General features: G+C 38.3%; 1 protein-coding gene across 2 annotated transcripts in view; it reads right to left on the bottom strand.

Moving 5' to 3' along the window:
• LOC124261152 (sodium- and chloride-dependent glycine transporter 2-like) overlaps positions 1-23,362 on the bottom strand; it is an 86,720-nt gene that overhangs the window by 37,122 nt on the left and 26,236 nt on the right. Inside the window, exons 11-16 of one of the 2 annotated variants that reach the window (XM_046695481.1) lie at positions 18,658-18,770; positions 17,871-17,999; positions 17,317-17,416; positions 16,913-17,013; positions 16,155-16,322; positions 14,671-15,345 (exon numbers count right to left, since the gene is read on the bottom strand). In XM_046695481.1, the coding sequence (XP_046551437.1) occupies positions 15,208-15,345; positions 16,155-16,322; positions 16,913-17,013; positions 17,317-17,416; positions 17,871-17,999; positions 18,658-18,770 (749 nt within the window). In that variant the 3' untranslated portion in view covers positions 14,671-15,207. Of the gene's footprint in view, positions 1-14,670; positions 15,346-16,154; positions 16,323-16,912; positions 17,014-17,316; positions 17,417-17,870; positions 18,000-18,657; positions 18,771-23,362 lie in introns of those variants that run through there. The other variant, XM_046695488.1, reaches the window with a different exon arrangement.

Here is a 23,362-nt window from a genome sequence, read left to right as displayed (position 1 = left end):
CAGGTATTAATGAGTATAACCAATGCCACATCGTCGCATAATGACCTCCTGAAATCTGGACTGACAATCCAAGTAAGTGTAACCAAATAAGGTTTATTTCATGTAATTCATTGATACCTGCCTGGGTGTCCCACTTCTTCTGCATCAGATCACGGATGTAGGTTCTAATGCAAGATTTGTAATCAGAGTATGGAAGAAGAATTGGTGTTACAGGTTTGTTGAGTGCTGCCTTAGCAGCAAGATCGGCCATTGTGTTCCCAGAAATGCCAACGTGGCTGGGCAACCAACAGAAGACGATGTCGCATTGGCCAGTAGCAAGATCATTACATAGTTCGATTATTTCAATTAAAAGTGATGTTTGCAAGATAGATTTGTTATAGCCTGAAGGCAAGAAAGAGAGTCAGAAAAGATTATATATTGTTTATGTTTAGGATGTCTTTGAATATATTTAAGGGCCGTTAATATGGCGTTTGCTTCTGCTGTGAAAATAGAGCTGTTATCCGGTATTCTAGAAGATATTGTTCGGGATCCAATAACAGTGGCACATGCCATCGCGCCACCATCCTTGGACCCATCTGTAAATAAGGATTTGTATGTATTATATTTACTTTTTAATTGATTATATTCTTGTTTATATTGTAGTTCATTTGTTTCTGATTTCCTAAATTTTGTCAGCGTTAGGTCAACTTCAGGCCTCACCAGTTGCCAAGGAGGAGAAGAAAGAAGATGGGAAGGAGATATATTTTCCAGCTCAATGCCGCAGCAGAAATGAATGGTTTAATTCTGTGCCCAAGAGGCGGAACAAGAGAAGACTTTTTGTTGTACAGATTCTCATAAAGAGGATTGAAAATACAGCGAAATGCAGGATTAGACTCGTTAGAGTTTTGTTATATACTGTAATGATAATTTTACACGACGTTGGTTAAGGGATGGCTCATCTGCCTCAACATAGAGACTGTCAACAGGAGATGTCAACAGGAGAAGTTCTAAAAGACCCAAGACAAAGTCTTAGGCCTTCGTGGTGGACAGAATCAAGTAGTTTTAGGTTGCTTTTGCAGGCTCCACCATATACGACGGAGCCATAATCAAGTTTAGATCGCACTAATGATCTATATAGGTGTAGGAGGGTAGTTTGATCCCTTCCCTACTTGGAATTGGAAACAACCTTTAGCAAATCGAGAGCCTTCAGACATTTAGTTTTAAGGGATTTAATATTTGGTAGGAAGGTTAGATCTGAATCGAAAAATAACACCCAAGAACTTGGCCGCCTTGACAACTTTGATGGGTGTGCCATTAAGAAACAGTTCAGGGTCTTTATGCGGTTTATATTTTCTACAAAAATGTATGCAATTAGTTTTGAATTTAGAAAATTTAAAACCATTTTCAAGACAGACAACCATTTTCATTTAAACAGAGCTGCAGTTGCCGTTCAATAGTATGCATATTTTTACCACGACAAGAAATATTACAATCATCCACAAAAAGTGATCCATCAATTGAATCATTTAAAACCTCGGATAAACTGTTGATCTTGATACTAAAAAGTGTGACAGACAAAAAACTGCCTTGTGGGACACCCTGATCCTGATTGCAATGATCAGACAGGGCTGAACCCACTCGGACTTGAAATTGCCTGTCTGTTAAAAATTGAGAGATAAAATGAGGTAAACGACCTCTCAAACCGAAATGATGTAAATCTTTCAAAATGCCGTGCTTGCAAGTAGTATCATATGCTTTCTCCAGATGGAAGAAAATTGATACCACGTGTTGTTTATTTACAAGAGCATTTTTAACATAGTATTCTAATCGGACTAAATGATCGATGGTACTACGTTTTTCCGGAAACCACATTGGATATCTGTAAAAAGATTATTGGTTTCCAAATACCACATTAAACGATTATTTACCATACGTTCCATGGTTTTACAAACACAGCTAGTTAATGATATAGGTCGATAATTAGATGCATCTGAATGGTCCTTGCCAGGTTTAGGAATAGGAAAAACAATAGCATTCCGCCAAGGAGGAGGAAAGTTTCCTGAAGTCCAAATTTCATCAAAAATGTCTAAAAGAACTTCAAGACATGATTCAGGCAAACGTTTCAGGAGCTGATAGTGAATATTATCAGCCCCTGTTGCCGTATCATGAGCTTGCCAAAGGGCAGTTTGTAGCTCATGTAGTGAAAATACTTCGTTGTAATCTTCACCATTTTCGGAGTTGAAATTAATGTTCTTCTTTTCCTCGATCTACTGATATTTCTTAAATTCAGGAAGATAGTTTGATGAAGACGAGTGTTTAGCTAATGTTTCACCAAGTTTGTTTGCGATATTTGAAGCCTTCTCCAGAAAAATGATCTCCTTCCTTGAGGTGTTTAACACTCGTTTTTGAATCTTTGCCTTTGATTCTTTGGACCATATTCCACACCTTTGATGTAGGTGTGCGGGAATTAATCTTCGAGACGTAGGTTATCCATGATTGACGTTTATTTTGTTTGAAGGTACGTCGAGCTTTAGCTCTGGTTACCTTAACATTATTCAAATTATGTTCAGTTGGATGCTTGCGAAAACATTTTTCCCGCTCTTTTCCTATTTTGTCTAGCCTGTTTGCAGTCTCTATCAAACCATGACTTACGAATGTGTGGATTAGCAGAGGACTTAGGAATGAATTCGGTAGCTATAGCATTCAGTTCATCTGAAAACAGCTGAATGGGATCAGTGATATTCTGGAATGCTTCATGTTTTAATTTCTCAGAACACAATGATGTGAATTTAGACCAGTTAGCCTTTGAAAAATCCCACCTTGATGAGGGCGGAACGTCAGATGGGTTACTGACTGTTAAAAATGTAGGAAAGTGGTCACTTCCGCATAAATCATCAGGAACTGACCATGAAAATTCATTCAGAAGGTTTGCATCTGTGATTGTTAGATCCAAGGCAGAATAGCTACCCGTTGCAGGGTGTAAATATGTGTTGGTACCATCATTAAAAATACATAGACTATTGTCAGAAATGAAATCCTCTAATATTTTACCTTTGGTAGTAATACCACTACTTCCCCATAAAGGATTATGTCCATTCAAATCCCCTATGAGTATGCAGGGCTGAGGTAACTGGTCACATAGAGATTGAAGTTCAGATTGTTGGAGGCTTTAAGATGTAGGGATATATAAAGAGCATAAAGTAAATGCAATGTGTAACGTTATGTTTCACCCTGTTTCAACAAAATAGAGGAGGTTCCAGTGGCTTTGCCACCCGAAGGAGAAAAGGAATGATGAGAATTGTACTGACGTAAGTCAAATGTATCTGCCTGCTTCAGGTACGTTTCCTGGAAACAGAAAACAGATGGTTGGAAGTCTTGGATTAACAGCTGTATTTCATTTAAGTTGGTCTTAAGACCTTTGCAGTTCAACTGGATAAGTGTAGTAGTGTTATCCATGTTACATTAGGTGGTAAGACAAGGGATCTGTTCCTAGACTGTGGCGAATGACTTTTGCGGCGCGCACATTGTTGAGGGTTTTACCGGATTCCGGTGACCTTTGGGCACTCGATCCGATTTTTAGATGATGTTCTTGCTGGCATTTATCACAACAGGTGGTGGTGAACGAGATTTTGTGATGGTGAATTTCATAGACAACAATGTGGATTTCATACAGTGGATGTTTTTCAGTATTCACCCAGGTTATACCTGTCTGGCACTCAACAGATTTAGTAGACTTGGTAGCAAGCTACCTGAATACATGACACGTTTTATGAATAACAAATTATTTTTAATTCTTCAAACGTTTCATAAATAACACTTTTTGTATTCTTTACACGTCTTGTACTTGTTATTCATAAAACGTGTCATGTATTCATGTTCATCCAACTTCTAAATGCCTTTCAAAAACTGCAAGCTAGCTGCCTAAACTCTAGGGTAAGTTGTGTATTCATGAGTGAGTGAGTATGGTTTTACGCCACTTTTAGCAATATTCCAGCAATATCACGGCGGGGAACACCAGAAATGGGCTTCACACATTCTACCCATGTGGGTATCGAACCCGAGTCTTCGGCGCGACGTGCAAAAGCTTTAACTTTGGTGAAGGAATTCACCACAATAGTCTCGGTTAGAGTGCTGTACCAGACATAGTGCACACCAAAATATACTCTTCAAAGAAAAGAAACTTGACATAGGACAAATTTGAATTTTAGGAACATTTTTTACACAAACCAATCCATGCTGAATCCCAGCATGTGCGGGAATGGTTGCCGACGACAAAACGTTTGAAAAAAGAAACATTTAACAAAAACGTAACGTTATACTCGCGAATGTAGTGAATCGCTAAAACGCACCCTACATGAAATGCACGAGCATCATGAACTTGTGCATCACCCTGAGCTGAAGCCTATGACTGTAGCTTTTGAAAAGCCACGTCAATGGTACTTGACATGCATTGCTTTAAGCCACTATAGACGACAAGAGAATGAAAAGACTGACAGAGGCTCAATGACACAACGCCATCGGTCGTTTACAAGGACGGTCATCGTTGCATGATGTGGCAAGGTACTTCAGCGTGTCCAGAGAGACCATCTCAAACGTATGGATCTGATACAAAAATACTGGGAGTGTTAATGACAGACCCAAGTCAGGTCGACCTAGAGTTACCACTGCCGCCCAGGATCGCTACATCCGGTTGAGACATTTTCGTTCAAACACCACGGCCGCATCATCCAATGTTCGACAATGCTTGACCTCACGTTGCACGTGTTTGACAGGTCTTCCTCCAACAACACAATGTACAGTTGTTACCTTGGCCTTCTCAATCACCCGATTTGTCCCCATTGAATATCTATGGGATACTCTTGATAAACGCTTGCACCAGCCTAATCCGCCAACTCAGACACTACAAGTTCTGCACACAGCACTTCAGCAAGAGTATCAAAACATTCCTCAAGACAGCATTCGGCATCTCCTTTCTTCTATGGGTCACCGCTGCCAATCTGTTATCGATGCTCATGGTGGTCACATCAGATACTGACATTTTACTTTAAAAGCCAACTGTGGTTTTACCAAACACTTTCTGGAAATCATATTTTGGATATTTGTAAAGTGATGATTTTACTGTAATTGAGCAATGATGTCATGTTTGAATCAGTTACATGCACTCAGTACGTAAACTCCAAAATAGCATGTCAGGTTTCTTTTTGTGAGGGTATACTTCCAGATCTATGTTATTACATATGGACTAAAGGGACTCCTCCATGCCACCTTCGTGGCATAATGTCATTGTTGTCCTATACCAAAGCCTTCCAGGATCACATGCTGATCCTTCTAATCACAGACCAATATCTTTAACGAGTTGTGTCAGTGAAAAGAATGGTAAATAATAGGCTAATCTGGTATCTGCAAACCAATAACTTCAGTACAAATATACAATTTGGTATCTTGAATCAAATAACTTGATTACAAATACACAAACTGTTATCTGGAATCCAATAACTTAATAATAAATATACAATGTGGTTTCTGGAAAAATCGAAGTACTGTTAATTATTTACTATGATTGGATCCTTTATTAAAAAGTTCTTTGATCTTGAAAAAGTCTTTGATACTACTTGGAAGCACGGCATTTTGAGGGATTTACATGATTTAAAAGGTCGTTCACCTCTTTTTATATCACAGTTTTTAACAGAGAGGCAATTTCAAGTCCGAGTGATCATTACAGTCAGGATTAGATTGATCCACAAGGCAGTGGTTCGTCTGTCATTTTATTTAGTATAAAATAGTCTTTTAAAGGTTTTAACTGTTTCATTTGATGAATCACTTTTCTTGGATGATCTTAATGTCTCTTATCGTGATACAAATATGCATACAATAGAGATGGCATTCGTAAATGGAAAACAGTTTTAAATTTTGTAATTCATACTAATCTGGCGCATTTTGAATATCTCACAATATTTGATTTGATTTGTTGAAAGTCGTTTTTAATTCAAAGTGAAGAGGGACCAAACTACCCTCCTACACTTGTATAGATCACTTGTCTGATCAACACTTGTGTAACCCTGCATGTCTTTATCCCCCCTCTATGAAGATCTGTACAACAAGAAGTCTTTACTTGCTACATCTTTAGATATAAGAATCAAACCTATCTTTTCTGCTACTTGCATTGAGCTAGACAATATATCTCCTTCCCGCCTGCTTTCTTCTCCTCCTTGGCAATGAGTGAGACCATAAGGATACCTAATAATGACAACGTTCTAGAATTGAGAAACTAATAAATTACAGTGTAAATAGAATTTAATCAATTAAAAGTAAACATAATACATAGAAATCCTTATTTATAGATGGATCCAAGGATTTTGGTGCAGTTGCTTGTGCCACCGGATCCAGAACAATATCTTCTCGATTACCAAATGACAGCTCAATTTTCACTGCAGAAGCAACCATTAGCAGCCCTTATACATATCAATAAACAACCCAAATATCAACAATATATAATGTCTTGGACTCACTTTCGGGACTTCAGGCTATTAAATATTTATGGTGTAAACATCCACTTTTAATTGAAAGAATGGAATTATATAATGATCTTGCAACTGACCAACACGACTCGTCTTCTGTTGGTTACCCAGTCATGTTGGAATCAGTGGTAACACGAGGGCTGATGCTGGTGCTAAGGCAGCACTCTTTGAAACTGCTTCTTATTCCATACTCTGATTACAAAAGCGTGATTAGTTCTTACATCCGTGATCTAATTCAGAAGACACCCAAGTAAGTATCAATAACTTCATGCAATAAAACCCTATATTGGTCACACCATCTTGCGTTGTCAGATTTGAAGAGGTCATTTTAAGACGATGACGTATTAGCCATTCCCGATATACTCATGAATACCTATTGAAAGGTGCGGAACATCCATTTTGAATCCCTTGTGATGAAAGAATCACGGTCAAGCAAGTATGGCTTGACTGCATTGATTTTTCAGACAAAAGGGATAAATATTTCGAATCATTATCTATTAAGGATCTCTTAAATAATTTAGTATTGATTCTCGTTTAAGCATTAAGGAAATTGTTGGCTTTTTAAAGGAAATCGATTCTATTGATACATTTTGATGTACATATAGCTAAATATTTTTAGGAATCGTAGGATATTATTATTAACTGAGATTGTTCGTGGCAATGCCCTCAACGGGGGATGAAGTACCGCAAAATTATTGTCCCAATGAGAGGATATAAAGTTGTTTTACTGTCTTTCGTTAACAGGTTTTTATACTTTAACTATATATTATGAATATATAACTTGTTTTGGTCACGGTATGGCTGAAACACTGCCAACGTAACTTCAAACCTTAACTCACTCACTAACTACTCTTGATGTATGACGTAACTGTATCTTTTGGATACTCCAAAACTGCTGTATCAGTATAATGGAAAAGAATTACATTTATTGCAATACAAGCAGTACATGTAATGGAGGTTAAGAGAAAATCCTTTTTGTGATGAATGAAGCAAGAATTAATAAACCACAATGCCAATCCATGATCTTAAAAATACAGGCAAACATTACAAAGAAAATATTTCTGTGCCATAGTCAGAGGACAAAAACCTGAAACGATATATCAGACGCATATTAGACTGTTAAAAGACACATCGCTTGGAACAGCTGCAGATGAATGGCATATCACTCGTTTTTGTGGATATTGATGTATACATTCCTCGAACAAGGTAATAGCCTGATATTGTTACTATAACTTTAATCTGTTTTAATTTGAATATTTGCATTTCGTTTTTATTCATTTGTCGTAGCATTCAACAGAATCATTGTTTTCGCCGTGAAGTGTAATGAGACAGACAACATACACTAGGGCGTGTGTGCGAATTATGATTCACATTGGCAAACTATAAAATGTCTAGATATTACAGTCCTGTTATTAATTCACTATAAGTATCAGCAGATCGCCGGTTTTTTATTAAGTTTCAAAATGTATACAAGTATGATAATAACCTAATTTGGATTATAAGACCAAATATAAAGATATACATTGACTAGTATCTACATACTGGTGAGTGAACGTTAACCACGTGAATGTAGCAAGAAGTTTATCGGTCAGTATTGTCACTTCGACCCCCACCTCGCTTCCGTGGAAGAAATCGTTATGTTACAATTTGTGTCATGCAAGATCCTTTTGGTCATGATTCAAATACATATGTAACTACGAGTAGAAAGTAGTTTTGATTTTCTAACTTGATGAAAACAAACCATAATGTCATTAATTCTAACAGACTTTAGCCCGTGACTTCACGATTTTTAAAAATGGCGGCGCCCTGTCGCGAACATCCGCCAGCCTGAGAATAAATGTTATTTAGATTTGTTTTCACCGAGTTACAAAATCAAAACAACTTTCTACTGGTAGTAAAATATGTATTTGATTGATGGCCAATAGGATTTTGCATGACATAGCTTATAACATAACAATTCCTCTCGTGGAAGCGAGGTGGGTGTCAATATAATACTACTTACAATATTATTGTCGCTTCGACCACAACCCCGCTTCCGAGGAAAAAAATCGTTATGTTACAAGTTGTGTCATGGAAAATCATTTTGGCCATCAATCATATACATATTTTACTACAACTTGTAAGTAGTTTTGATTCTTAACTTCCGTGAAGCGATCTGAACACAAGTAAGATATCGTTCCAGGCTTTCACAACACTCGCTTCGCACTCACAAACATAACCCATTTAGCACGAACTACGGGGTCCGGTGGAAATCAGTGCATGGTGACACCATCACCCGACCCCTAGGAAGAATTGACGGCAACGCAACGATTCGGCATGTCTTCGTTGACGTCAAGAAATCAGCAAAATGACGAAGCTTGTTACACACGTTATCTTACTGAAAATCCTTCCTCACATGACGTCACTTCCGGTTCGCTGCAGTGTTCTGGCGACAGAGTTACGTAACTTCCCTGTGGGTTGGCGGGCGAGAGTGAAGCAGGCGACTTATGGGCAACTTTTAATCGCTCGGTATTAATTAACCACAAGTTTTTTAAGAACGAATTTGGTGTTCCGCTTAAAACTAACCACACGTCTTTCATATGTAATGGTTGAAAGAGTACAAAAAACAAAAGTTTATTTGTTCTTTAAGCTCAAGCAGATTTTGAATGACTACGACCAGTAACAAAATATTACTAAAGAAATATTTGTCCGCATTTCGTTTAACGTAATTAACGTCGTACTTACGAATATTTCGCTCATATTACGACGTGCATGGGTGTGTATGTGTGGCTGCTTGTACTCGCCCAGACTTAAGCTGGTTTTATAGTGCTAGCTCACTGAGATACCATGCCGCAGTTAAGCACGAATATTCCACTCAGACACTGTATACTGACTCCGAACAGTTCTTGTACCAAGTAATGCCGAGCGCCAGGCAGGGACCAACAACTACCATATTTTAACACCTTTTGGTATGACGCGGTCGGGGATCGAACCCGCGACCTTCCGCTCTCCGGGCGGACGCTCTAACCACTACACCACGGAGGCCGTCTTAAAACCCTGAATTTACTTTAAATATCCTTTATTAATGATAATAAGGGCATTTGTAATGCGCTGAATTCAGCACCATGGAGGGGCACGCTCAAAGCGCTATAATCTGATCATTATTACCCAGGATAACAATTCCTAGAGGTTTGTAACAGAAGCAATAGAAAGCAGACCTACCAAATGCGACCGAATACTGCACGAATCAACCCCCAGCTCTGAATGCCACGCCTCACCTCACCACGCCAGTATCTACCTGTGTACTGGTACGCTTCAGTTACACTTTGTCACATGACCACAGCAGGTTGGTCCAACCAATACTGTATAGTAATACGTCACGTACGTAATGTTGTCGCTTCTACTGAACACTAATGAGTGCAGCGTTAAACAACAATCAAACTAACAATTCATTCCAGCCTAACACATTCAAGTTGGCCTTAACTTGCACTCTGTGGTCTATAAGGAAAACCGTTGGTCGGGGATACATATGACCAGTGCCCCTAATATTCCACATTATGTCTATCTTGGCATCTAAAGTAATCCTTTCCGGTACGTAAACTTGAGGGTTCCAAAGGATTTCTAAAACAATCACCTGCAATCAGTGATTTCAACAACGCCAGCTTCTGATGACAGATGACGAGATCTAGATATTAAGATTCCATAAAATGAAATCGTGATTGTTACCGTCGACAGACCATGTGATCAGCCATGTGAGCCCGGAATGCATTAATGAATAAATTACTAATTTTCAGTGAATACTATTTTTTCTTAAACACAGTGTATGAAATATGGAGTACATATTTATGGATTTAATGTAACAACCACCGAGATCTGTGCGTGTTATCCAGACTTCATACTGGCCTGTATAGAACGTCATACCAGTGCATTTGGAACTTATGGCATCTTCGAGTTCAATACACAAGTTCCAAATGCATTAGTTTGACGTTCTGTACCGGCCAGTATGATAGACTTTTACGGAAAGATGTTGTTGAACATTGGACAAAGCATACCCGGCAGCCGTTCAATACGGAAATCAGAGTGCAATTTGTTTAAATGTGTGTTTGTTTAAATACTTTCAAAATTCTCCCTTTCCGAACATTCGATAGCCTCGCAACCATACTCCGATCATGAAAATTGCAAGTTCCCTTGACTGCAATATGAGCACCCTTTTTTGCGTCACTCTGAATTTGACAGAAGCGTTGGTTGCGATTATCAGCGGTGAAGTTGCTAAAAATTTATGGGGGATTCAAAAACTACTATAAGGTGAGCTGAAGCAGTAACCTCGGATGACTGATTTTGTGTCATATTCCTGTGTCCGTGATATGTCAAGCTCGTCATAATATGACCAGCTAAGCAGATGATGTCCATTGCCGACTTAAAGTGGTGGTTAGTTGTTCCTAAGATTTAAAGACAGGTAAGATAGGTGAAGCGGAGAGACAGCGGGAGAGCGGTAGACAGCAGAAAGGCAAGCCAGGGGCGGGCACTCATCCAGAGCCAATCCAGTCCATCAGAGCAGGCTGTCTGACTCTGTAAACTGCATGTAAACTGTTAGCCCTGCCTCACAAAGTTGTACTGCGAGAATAAATACGCCAGTCCACCTTTCAAGAACCCCGGACGTATTACTGTGTCAATGACCTGTAGGTAACACGCCATGCAGAAATCAGATATTGCGATGGATGTTCATATTGCTATTGAGCGCCTGGAAACATTAGCATAAGAAATAAGTGAGTCGGGTAAGACAGCTTTTTTTCATAATAAGTAAGTCGGGTAAGACCGCTTTTTTTCGTGTTTGCCTAAGTTCCAGCGCAACAAAGCAATCGTATGTGAGGTGAGGTGAAATGGGCTTTAACGTTCTTCTTAAGAATATTTCACTCATATGACGACGTGCATGCGTGTGTATTTGTGGCTGCTTGTACTAGCCCACACTTAGGCTGGTTTTACCAGAGATACCAGTTAAGCATAAATACCCTACTCAGATACATTATACTGACTCCGAGCCGACCAGTTCTTGTTGTACCCATTAATGCCGAGCACCAGGCAGGGATCATATTTTAACGTCTTTGGGAGTGACGCGGCCGGAACCTTCCGCTCTCCGGGCAGACGATCTAACCACTTCTCCACGTGCCTCCGTCGATCGTATGTCATCAAGAGGTGAGTGAGTTAAATTTCTAATAGGCAACTTTAAGTTAACAATTAATTTCTTCCTTTTATTACTACAGTCCGTGAATGTCCGGGTTAGAATTGATCTTCAGCAACCCATGCTTGTCGTCAGAGGCGACAAAAGGGATCGGGTGGTCAGACTCGCTGACTTGGTTGACATATGTCAACAGATTGCTGTTGATCACAGCATTGTCCAGATCGCCGCCATATTGCTGGAGTTTTGTGTGGTGTAAAACTCACTCACTTCCATTATTACAGTTATTACAAAGTCTACATGTTTTGGCTATGGTTTCAACACATGATCAAAGTAGAGCGGGAATCGTACAACGGACTTTGCCTTCAGCAGTTTACTTAAAAGGATTGTATCACTTTCACTAACGTTTAGCATCACCATGGCTCACAAGGTCGGTTACCGGTCTGACATGACATGCCTACAATGTTCGTGGTGTAGGAGGTGTTTGTTGTCTGCGTGTCTGTTGCCAAAACAGAACTCATGCAATGCTGCGGTATATTCTGTTTAAAGAAATCATCGTCCGTTTACAGAAGGCATCTTTCATGAGGAGCGCATTTAGAAGCCGAAGCTGCTGTAAAATCTCAACAATTTGGAGATATATAGTGAACGCAGCGTTGAACACTATTCCAGCTCTAACACGGCGTGTCGACTTCATCTAGAAGGAATGCTTGAGTGATACAGGTGTTAGACGTTCAGCAGATTACCGAAACCCACGAACATGGGTATGGCGCAGATATACCTAGACACATAATCAGGACTGATGAGGATCCGAACCCACGATCATAGGTTTCTGGTATGCCCAAGGGACGTAACTCTGCCATGGACATTAATCACCTTGGACGACTGGGTCATCCGAGCCCGGGAAGATAACTAGTGTACGGTACGTAAAAGTGTACGGTACATTGTCCATCACACTGCTGTCCGGGTTCGATTCCCCACATAAATACGGTGTGAAGCTCTTTTTAAGTGTGCCACGCTGTGATATGGTTAAATGAAACACTCACCATCACTGGGCGAACAAACAACCATAATTAACCGTGCGCTTTAGCTATAACAACTTGTTAACACATACTTGCATCAAACGTTCATATGGGACACGCGGCTAGAGAACATTGTAAACAAAAGACATATCGTATGCAAAATAGGGCATGATAAGGTTTTATTTGCCTTTATGGTTTGCGTTATAGTCAGGCCGCGTTAATCCGAACACTTCCGTTTTTCATCAAAAACGTTCAGATAGTGAAACGTACGGACTACTGAAACGAACCATTATGTACACCACTATAGTAGAGTTACTTCCCTTTGACATACCGAGACAAGAACATAAGAACGTATACATGTACATGTATCAAATGACTTTATTACAGTTTGTATAACAATCAAAACTCAGAAACTCACTCGGGTTTAAAGAAATCGCCAATGGCAGTGATGTTGGGAGGCAGGAAATGAACTTTCACGTTGGTCAGTTTGATATTGGCACACTTGTGACTGGCAGCGTTGTCACAAAGTAAGATCCACGTGATCGCATCTGTCTGTCAAAAGATTTCAGCGTTTGCACAAGTGAGACCTATTAATTGATTAAAAAAACAAAATAACGACATGTTCAACTCAGAAGGGTCATCTCACTTATCAATTACCATTTAAGTTTACAGATGTAAATCAGCGCGAATCAATGGTGTTCACGAGGTTAGGGGATTATCCGAACCAATTTGATGTATCGCCGGATTAATGAAGCAAAACCAAGTGTAATTAGCTAATCCGTTACCGCCAATTAACGTCCGGATCCGGAGAGTGAAGCACCGGATTAATGAATCAACAGTTAATGAGTTTACATAGTAAACAAGATTTGTTATAGCCAGCAATCGTTCGGATATTGCGTTAATCGGATTATCGGAGTGCAGATGTAAAAACTATTTTGGTGTCTACCAAGAACGAGTTTTCATTCCCTGTGCATGTTAACAAGGTTGCTTGACAAGATATGAAAATTCCATGGCGATTCTTTAAAAAAAAAGCAATTTGGAAACGTAATATGTTTTCCAAATGATATCAGCCCAATTATGATGTATGGATCCAAAATATAGGGATTCAGAAAAATTGATGCTTTTGAAACGATTCATTTGTATACTTGTATGATCTATCTGGGTATTACTATAACACACATAACAGGTTATGCTTGTAAGAAGTATCCGAGTGTTAATATAACACACATATACTCAGTGTACTGAATAGTAGTAAAAAATTACTTAAGATAACAAATTCAAGATTAAAATGTACCTGTAACAATGAATTGTTACTCTATGATCGTGATTGTAAATGTAACTCGACACCGTTTGTTAACCAGTTGATCAAATCACTGGGTCTGGTGCTTTAAAGACTGAACAAAGTGAGTATCTTCTCCAGTGCCTACTACATTTAACAGACAGCACCATTTGCTTTAAAGACACGTGCAGAAATTCGAAGTGTCCTGGTAGCAGTTCTCACGATTTCCTTATTGAATTAGATAGACACCATGGAATCAAAACAGAAGGCAGAATCTGTCAAATGTATGTTGATTTTTGTAATACGGAAGATAAATGCCATTTGATGTATTTTTGTTTCCATTTTATGTTGAAGCCAGTTCAAGAATGAATGTTTTATCCTCACTTGTGTAAAGTGTACTCTTTAATGAAGACTAAAAGTACTGAAAAACAATTGTCGAATTTCGTTTTGCATTATATGAATCTCATAAAGCATGCACTAACACAACGACGGGATATGTTTGACAGTTGTCATGGTTATTGATGCATATTCCGTTACATAAATATATCTTAAAGATCACATGCAACCAAAAATACAAACATAATTAAAACACAATAATCACGTATTCATGATATATAATATGCATTGCTGATTATCAAAAAGCAAATAAACAAAATTATAAGCGTACAATCGCAAATGAAAAGTGCAACATTTTGTACTTGGGTTTACTGCGCTCGAAACGAAGCACCCGGGATACCGAACCCAGTCAGAGCGGGTTGGCGAGCACTCAAGTGTAACAAAGTCTTTCATTGGCTAGTTCATTTGCCGATACGCTCAACCGGTTCTTTGTTTATGGGGTATAAGTCCGATAGGTGTAAAGTTCAAATTGCATGTGGTCAGTGATTGAAATTGTGTATTGCATATTGTCATTAGCAGACAGGCAGGTAGACATATAGGTGCCAATTAAACAGACATTGAGTTTTGTCTGTGACAGAGGCTGCTTGTCACAATCAATATGTTTTTTATGTAACGATTAGATTATTTACTTGTCTGTGTACACAACCAAGATTAGACTCCTGCTCACGACTTTATAATCGGGACATGCATCCTGTTTCAGGCTCCGCGAACCTATTCACTGCGCATGCGTTATGAGCGCAGCGCAGCATAGCTGTTGAAACAACTTTTCACCCCAAGCAAATACTCCGATGCAGGCAAAAAGTGAACTTCGGCACAAACTGGTTCCTACTTCTTGCCTAGAAGGTCACCAACTGAGATTATCTACCCTTTCCAGGAAATCGACGATTTGAAGGCACTTTTGAGAGTGGAAGGTCTTCTGTGTTTCTTGATGTACTCTTCACGGTAAGATGGTTCAGATGGCTCCCATGTGTCATCAGGTTTCAGGGACATCTTGATCCTCTGAAATAAATTCAATAACATAAACATTCCACCCGAAACATTGCTCCAAAAGCCCTTCCATTAGGAGCATTTAAAACTAGAAGCCTTACACAAATCCTTTCGCACAGCATGACACAGTCGACTAGCTACTGACGACCGTATTTACAGTATTTCATGCACATCTAAGAGAGTGTCATGAGCTGTAAGAAAATGTTCATGGACCTGTTACCAGAGTCTAGAATGTCATGGACCTATTTAACCAAGAGTCAACAGGCATATGCTGATGAAAAGGTATTACTTCCAGATGAAACAATGACGAGTGTATTTGCTAATTATTAAACAGATCTTGAATTTGACGAATTGATGAAAGACAAATTGTCTCTTCAGTCCAACTTTAGTCCCGGCTACTTGTTGCATACTTTAGTCGAAATGATTATAAGTAACTACGGTTGTAACGAACTAAATAAGTTTCCCTCTGGGTTCGTTATAACCCTAGGTTACTGTATTTATCACCATTCAAATGTTTACGAAGTAACCGCAGATCTAGAGAGGTAGTGAGCATCGATCTACGCAATTGGAATACGATGATATGCGTCAACCAAGTCAGCGAGCCTGACCACCCGATCCCGTTAGTCGCTTCTTACATGTACGACAAGCATGGGTTGCTGAAGACCAATTTTAACAATTGTCCACAAGTCTGAGTGAAATAATGCCAATTCATGTCTACCAATTTATAGATCAACTACCAGAAATAATATGTACATCATGGATTTCTATGTTGTATATTTTCATTTTTCATTGACAACGTTGATAGCTTTAAACCGAATTACCTGGAAAACACCTCCTTTCCCACGGTAAATAGCGAGAAACATCATTATTATCACAGGCATCAGGGGGAGGGAAGCGATTATCCATCCTATTACAGTCGAGTAATAAGGATACACATATTCTCCATATGTTGGTGATTTATACTGGGCGAAGGTGAAAACCATAGTCATCTGGAAAATGAAATACGTTTTATTAGCATATAGTTTATTTGTAAATGTAATCTGTATAAACATACTGAGATATACTTTAAACCTGTTGTTATAAAAGACTCTGGATTTCCTACTTTGAGTTTTCATAATGTTTCTTTAAAATCTGTAAACTTCATTTAGTCATTAAAAATGACTAACTTAATAACATTATATTTGCGCCTTCAACGTAACAAAGGCTCTTAAAGCTCACTCGAGACGATAAGGTACGTATTTCGCTGTATGTAATGTTCAGCATCCGACTCATTTTGTAAGGAGACCTCAGTAAATCTTCCCAACGCTTTGTGACGGACATGCTATTGTTTCAGGTGGACAGTTAACTTGCCTTTGCGTGCGTTAATGATGGTGCCAGCGTTTGGGCAGAAAAGCTTACCTATTCGCGAACACTTGGTATTTTATAGTGATGGCTAAAAATAATTTTGTACTTGGAATCTTAAAATGGTACACTAACTATATATAGCATCTATTTCTTATGGGATGGAAATGGATTTGTTGCTCGTATATATTCCCTGGGGTCAGAAAAAGGCGATTCCATGAAAGACGTTGATACCTACCAGGAGCATTGCTGGTGTAATGTAACACCATGTGATCTTGAAGAATAGGGGTGCTGGTCTGCCAATCATCAGTTGAATGTCGCCACTGAAACGGTCAATACCTAAAAGGATAGACACAATATTAGAATAGTTCTCGACAAATGGTAGTTGAGAGATTAACATCTGAGCTCGTAATTCACTTGCTTCTACTACATCTTTGGGGTTTTTTATCATATGTTTACATTGTGCAAAATACCTACTGTCTTTGAGAAAATTATAAATTATAATATTAACAGTTTCAATTTGTCCTGGCACACTGCTGGGATATCAGATGGATCACTGGCCAGATATATACAGTTAATAAATGAAGTGGTGTTTTAAAACCATGGGATGTGCTCCACCAACGCCTAGCGAACAGTCCTTACCATACAACCATGACACCATGATACATTCCAGCAAAGCAACGAATGTAATGAAGAGCGCCACAATGTACCAGTCTACAAGCTGGAACACATATATTCCACCCTGAAATTAAACATCAAAATATTAACAAGCAAGGACTTGGATGTTCTCGGATCCAGGCCCTCTGTCTGACAAATCAGCTCAGTGCAGATTACAGTGGTAAACAGAACACCATGAATTAGTCTAAAGTTGAAATCGCATAGCAATGATTAAGTCAAGATATATTAAAAATGCCACTTCATCTGCATACATGTCATGTAGAACAGTGTGTTGTACTGATGCAAAGCAATTGGGTCCTTAAAGCAGCGAAAAGAGGATATGCTAGTCCCAAACATTTTCACAAAACATCTTAAGAATGAGAACAATAGACCGAGAAATCATTGAGATTAATGTTTGTTGTTGATAACTGTGAATATAAGCACTTTAAACAGACACACACAGAGACACACAAATACGGGCGCGCACGCACGCACGCACGCACGCACACACACACACACACACACACACACACACACACCTGAGTAGTCATTACTAGTCCAACGAGAAATGACACCAGGCAGTAGACGGCGGCGATTGGTATTCTCCATTTCACTAGGCTGTGGTATTCATCCAAGATTGCCGTCATGAAAGTTTCAACTTGCGAGAACTTAAAAATAACATGATAAATAAATGTAAATATTTGAGTAATCAATACACATACGCCATGGGCATGGTTTGATAACATGATTCCTTGTCACAAGAATCTCACTTTTTACTTAAACCATTCTTACTTCAACACGATTCCAGGATGTCTGGTTAAGCCATGCTCGTTGTTATTCAATTGTTACTCTTTTAATTCAAAATATATTACGATAATCTTCAAAATACCTAGTTAGAAAACTACATTTAATAATCAACCCTCATCAGTTGGCACTTCCAGTGGACTTGTCATGGACAGCTATCATGCTCTGGAACATATGGTCATATACACAAGATATAATGTAAGGGATCTTGCGTCGTAACTTTGTCAAACGTGTGAGAATGCGAAATCGTGAAAACACGAGATTTGGGCCAGTTTCGCCCGTGTCGAGAAAACGTCCCTTACACTATTCCTTACAAATTCAACTTTACTCATTGCGGTTCCTTCTACAGACTTAGAAGACGTCATGATTCTTGAATTCTGCTCAATTCGAACCCAACTAATCACTGGGTAAATTTAGTTAACCGTGTAATATCATATTTATGAAAGTAGTGTTTGAAGTATTTTCCACAACAGATGAAGCAAATATCAGCGAAGGCAATGTGTAGCATTAGTACATTCTAACCAGAGAATCCATCGCCAATAGGATGATCATGACAAAGAAGATAAAACTCCACAACTGTGGCAATGGAAGTTGAGCCAGGGCTTCTGGGTAAATAACAAAGCCCAATCCAGGTCCTGCAAATATAGAAATTTAGAACAAAGCATGTCTCAGCGGTAGAAATACACGTTACATGTATGTATGGAGTGTTTTGTTCTGGTGCATAACCATAAAATGTATAAAAATAAGTTTAGTCTTGATATTTTTCCTTTACATACATCGTATATTTCGCCGCTCAGCAGCTCTTCGGTTTTAATTAAACGAATTAAGTGCAGTCACACAACGGCAGTATCTGTGTCATCATAAAACTTATGATCGTCACAGTTAGTGACAATAGAAGGAGATGTAAAACGTAGTCATAGACGACAGCCAACATTATGTTATGAGTGTAGAAATATACATTTAGCTGCATAGGAAAGTTATGAAAAAAAACAACTTTTGAATGAAGCTTAGGTTTCAAAAACCTAATGAACATCTGTTCGTTTCTCAAAGATTCATTTTGATACACATTCACGAATAACAAAAGAATAAATATTCATCTGACTTTCGTTTTCCATTTATCACAGCAAAAATAATTGAGTTTCCGATCTTGCGGAAACCTAATGGATACTGGGTAATGTAGGTTTCCGCTAGGTTTCAGTATCCGGAAACAGACAATGCGAGTTTCCGCATAGTTTACAAAACTGAAACTAACAAATCTAGGTTTCCGTCAAGTTTCTACAACTGAAACTATCATTATGCGTTTCCATTTAGTTTCAGTTCGCTGAAACATTCATAGCAAAATGACTTAGTTTCCGCTATTTCGGAAACCTATTGGATACTGGGTAATGTAGGTTTCCGCTTGGTTTCTGTTGGTTTCAGCTTAGATGATATGGCAAACTTAGTATAGCTTTGTGCTGTTCCATTGGGGGACTATATTTACTTACTGTTACATTTGCAAGATAATTTCTATATATAGAATCCTTCTAGGGTCCATGCAGGAAGCAAACGTACTGTACGTGCCGTAGTCCCTAGTATGTTGATCAACCTTCAGGTGTTGGCAATCTATAGCCCACTTTTATACTGTACCGTTATAGTGTTTATGGTTACATGCCAGTTTTTAGTGTACATTTGTGATAGACTAGTTATTTTACTGTCCTTCGAAGACAGGTAAGAAATAAGTTTGTTTTTATTTCATGTACACATTTACAAATTTAGAGTTACGACTTTCATAGTCACGATATGGCTGCCGATGTGACTTTGTAACTCACTCACTACCATTCTGCATAACTTGTGAATGTACCATTTATTATATTTTACACGAAAAACAACAAACACAGTAACACAGTCACTGTTATGATTCATCTCTTTCATTATTTTGAATAGCTCACATTTCAACAGAACTCAACAATGTATGTGTGTGTGTATGGCCTCATCAAGAGGGAATCTTCAGATTTGGAGAACACAAATTCTGTATTAATATGCAAATACAAATATGTTAAAACCCTACAACATTTTATGCATATAATGAAATGAGGTCTACTAGTGCAGGCATAACATATTTGCTGTGGTATTTATTAAACAGATTTCAAATTAACATTCAAATGTTTATTGTATGAAAGGTCATGGGCCCATATACATATACATGAAGTGTACATTTGAAGCTGCCTCAATGTATCTTAACATACACACACTAACAATCTCACATAAAAAGACTTGGCAACTTGCTGACAATCATGAAGCTTCTGTTGCACTCATACTGAGCAGACAGCAATCCTCTGATCTGGTACATATGAAGCAGAGCCTGAGTTGAGACATTTGTTTTGCCACACAGAGAAAGGGGAAATATAACCAAGTTGATTACAACAAGGCTTGAACCAGTCCACAACCGCAAACAGATGGTGTATGCTCTACTTTAGATCTGTGGGTGAATATGAAGAGTCCTGGTTGATGTCTGGCACAACATCGTTGCCATCATCATCATCCCACACAGACTCTGCATCATCCTGCAAATACAATACATACAATGCTTAGTAAAACTACAAAAACAGCCAAAGTAACACATTGATACATATTCAAAAACATGCACAGTGGTACATCTGATCACAATGAATTATAAAATTAGAACGACTAATTTGTAGATGTAACCAAAAGATTTTTTTTCACAATCACAAAGGAAAGATCTGTAGTATACATGTATATTGTTTCTCCCATTGGACATGTCACTTATTTGATTGATTGGTACCAGAAAATACTAGCCAACCCAGTATTCTGAAGCAAATTGTGGTAATATTTATTACTGTTACTGTACTCATATTCAAGGTAACATCTACTACCAAATCGCCAATTGAAATCTAAGCATAGGTAAAATGGTACATACATATTTTAAATAGATACGAATCCCGTTTAAACACCGAATGTAACACTTGATTATATATGTGATCTTATTCAAATTGAAATGACCAACTCTACTGAGAAAAGCATACAAAACCTAACATTTCCCATGAATGAAAAATCGTGGGTATTTCTTAGTTTTATCAACCCACTAAGGAAACATTCACGGCAATATAATAACATAAAATATTATTTTTATTTTTTAATGTGACCTTTACTTTAATTTAAAAACTGTAAAATGTGTAACACAACTTATTCACTTTCAGTTACAGTTACATATCTGATATACAATAATTAAATATATTCATTATTGATATATGATGGATAGCAAAGGGACAGATCAAACTGAAGTCGTTAAGTGAAACCTATGAAGTGAAGTATCTTTGACGACTAACCTGATGAGAAACTGCCGTCCATTCCAGACGGATTCCTTGTTTCCTTGAAACAAACGACTGGCAGTGCGGACAGAAAACTGGGTCTTTTTCTTGGAACTGAAAAACATATCAACTTATGATTACACTGGAATCCACGCACTGTTACATTTGATTGATTATTTTTTTTACAAAGATAAAGAAATTTATTCTATGTATCTATTTAGTGTTTACTTGTTTTTGACTAAATGCTGATGAATAAAAAATACTGTTTTAAGATTTCCTTTAATGAAATTAGGAGCATGGTATGGTGTAACTATAAATGATTACCAAGCCAAGCCTCTGTTCAATCTCCAACAAGTCAGTGGATCCACAATACGTATCTGTAAATCAAATAATTGAAACAATGATTCTTTTAGAAGTGTTATACGTGACTTGTGTCAATGCATTGTAAGGCTAAGAGGTTTAATAATTGATTACACAAATTATTACACAAAGCTATGAGTGTAAAGTATATGTAATAATTGTTTTAATGGTTATAAAATGATAAAAAAGATGAACTGGTATAATTGGATCAATACCGCCTTATAGCTGGAATATTGCTGAGTGCGGCGTAATACTTAACTCACTCACTTAGATATGTTGAGCTGACATTACATATAAACTAGTAATATATACTGCAAAATTAGATAAGTAAACTGATAATACATCGGAATAGTATACGTAGATCTAGGTGTAAAACTGAAAAGAATGAACATGATATAAGCATATCTAATACACTTGTATGTTTTGAGCTCAATAGGTAAATTACATGTACTTACATGATGAAGTTTTACGTCCAGCAGAAATATTTTCGTATACTGCCTACTCCTGACAGAGTTTTGAAAAGTCACCTATTTGCCACTAACACAAGTTCCCATGAGCAGGACTCATGAAGCTCGATCTGGGTGCCGTTCCACTAACCGATCTTAGCCCTACGCCAATCGTAAACCCATAAAATCCCAATCTTAGCGTGACGTTACGATCGGCATACCGTTCCACTAACCAATCTTACCTAAGTCAATCGTAAAGTTAAGATTCAAAGTCTAAGTTGCTCATGAACAACTTAGGATAGCTAAAATCAATCGTAGAGAAACCAAAATGGTGGCTTTCCTATTCTATGTGAAAAATAAGAGCGAGCATTTCACCGTGAGCGTCCCCTAAAATCCCCCATGAAATGAATTTGTATATTTCTGTGATGTAAACAAACACTGCACTGAAGCCTTACAAATGTCAGGCCAGTCTGACCACTGTCGTCATGGGAACACAACCGAGCGAGTTGGTGTAACACATTTGTATTGTACAGCAATATTGCAACATCATGGTTAAGAATAGGGACAGCCGTGAAGTGAACAATGTTCTGAAGCAAAAAGATACAAATATGTTTGACTTCACTGCGCATATTTGGTGGGGGATTCTAAAGGCAGACCGCGTGTTATTCAGGCACATATTAAAAGCTCTGACACAATTGACATTTTTAAAGTCCAGACTTAAAACCCGTTCTCAGTTTATTACCTCGGCAGTAAATGCTCTCGTGTAAATTATCTGTACATGGCGCTTTGAGCATGCCCCAGGATGTGGAATGGCGCTCTATAATATGCATTATTATTATTATATTATGCCCGATACCCAGCGTTCACACGCACTTGCACCTGAAACCAAGGTGCTCACTACCGTACTATTTTGCTCCAGCCTTTTTCTCCACGTTTACACTTGGTTGGAAAAATACCAATGAAGGCCCGGGTTAGAATATTGAACTTCAGCAACCCATGCTTGTCGTAAGAGGCCACTAACGGGATCGGGTGGTCAGGCTCGCTGACTTGGTTGACACATGTCATCGGTTCCCAACTGCGCAGATCGATGCTCATGCTGTTGATCACTGGATT

The sequence above is a fragment of the Haliotis rubra genome, unplaced genomic scaffold (assembly GCF_003918875.1).
Source record: "Haliotis rubra isolate DU_JTF1 unplaced genomic scaffold, ASM391887v1 Scf1191, whole genome shotgun sequence".
Taxonomy (NCBI): domain Eukaryota; kingdom Metazoa; phylum Mollusca; class Gastropoda; order Lepetellida; family Haliotidae; genus Haliotis; species Haliotis rubra.
Note: the sequence above shows the minus strand (reverse complement) of the source record. Positions and strands in the feature narration are given on the sequence as shown.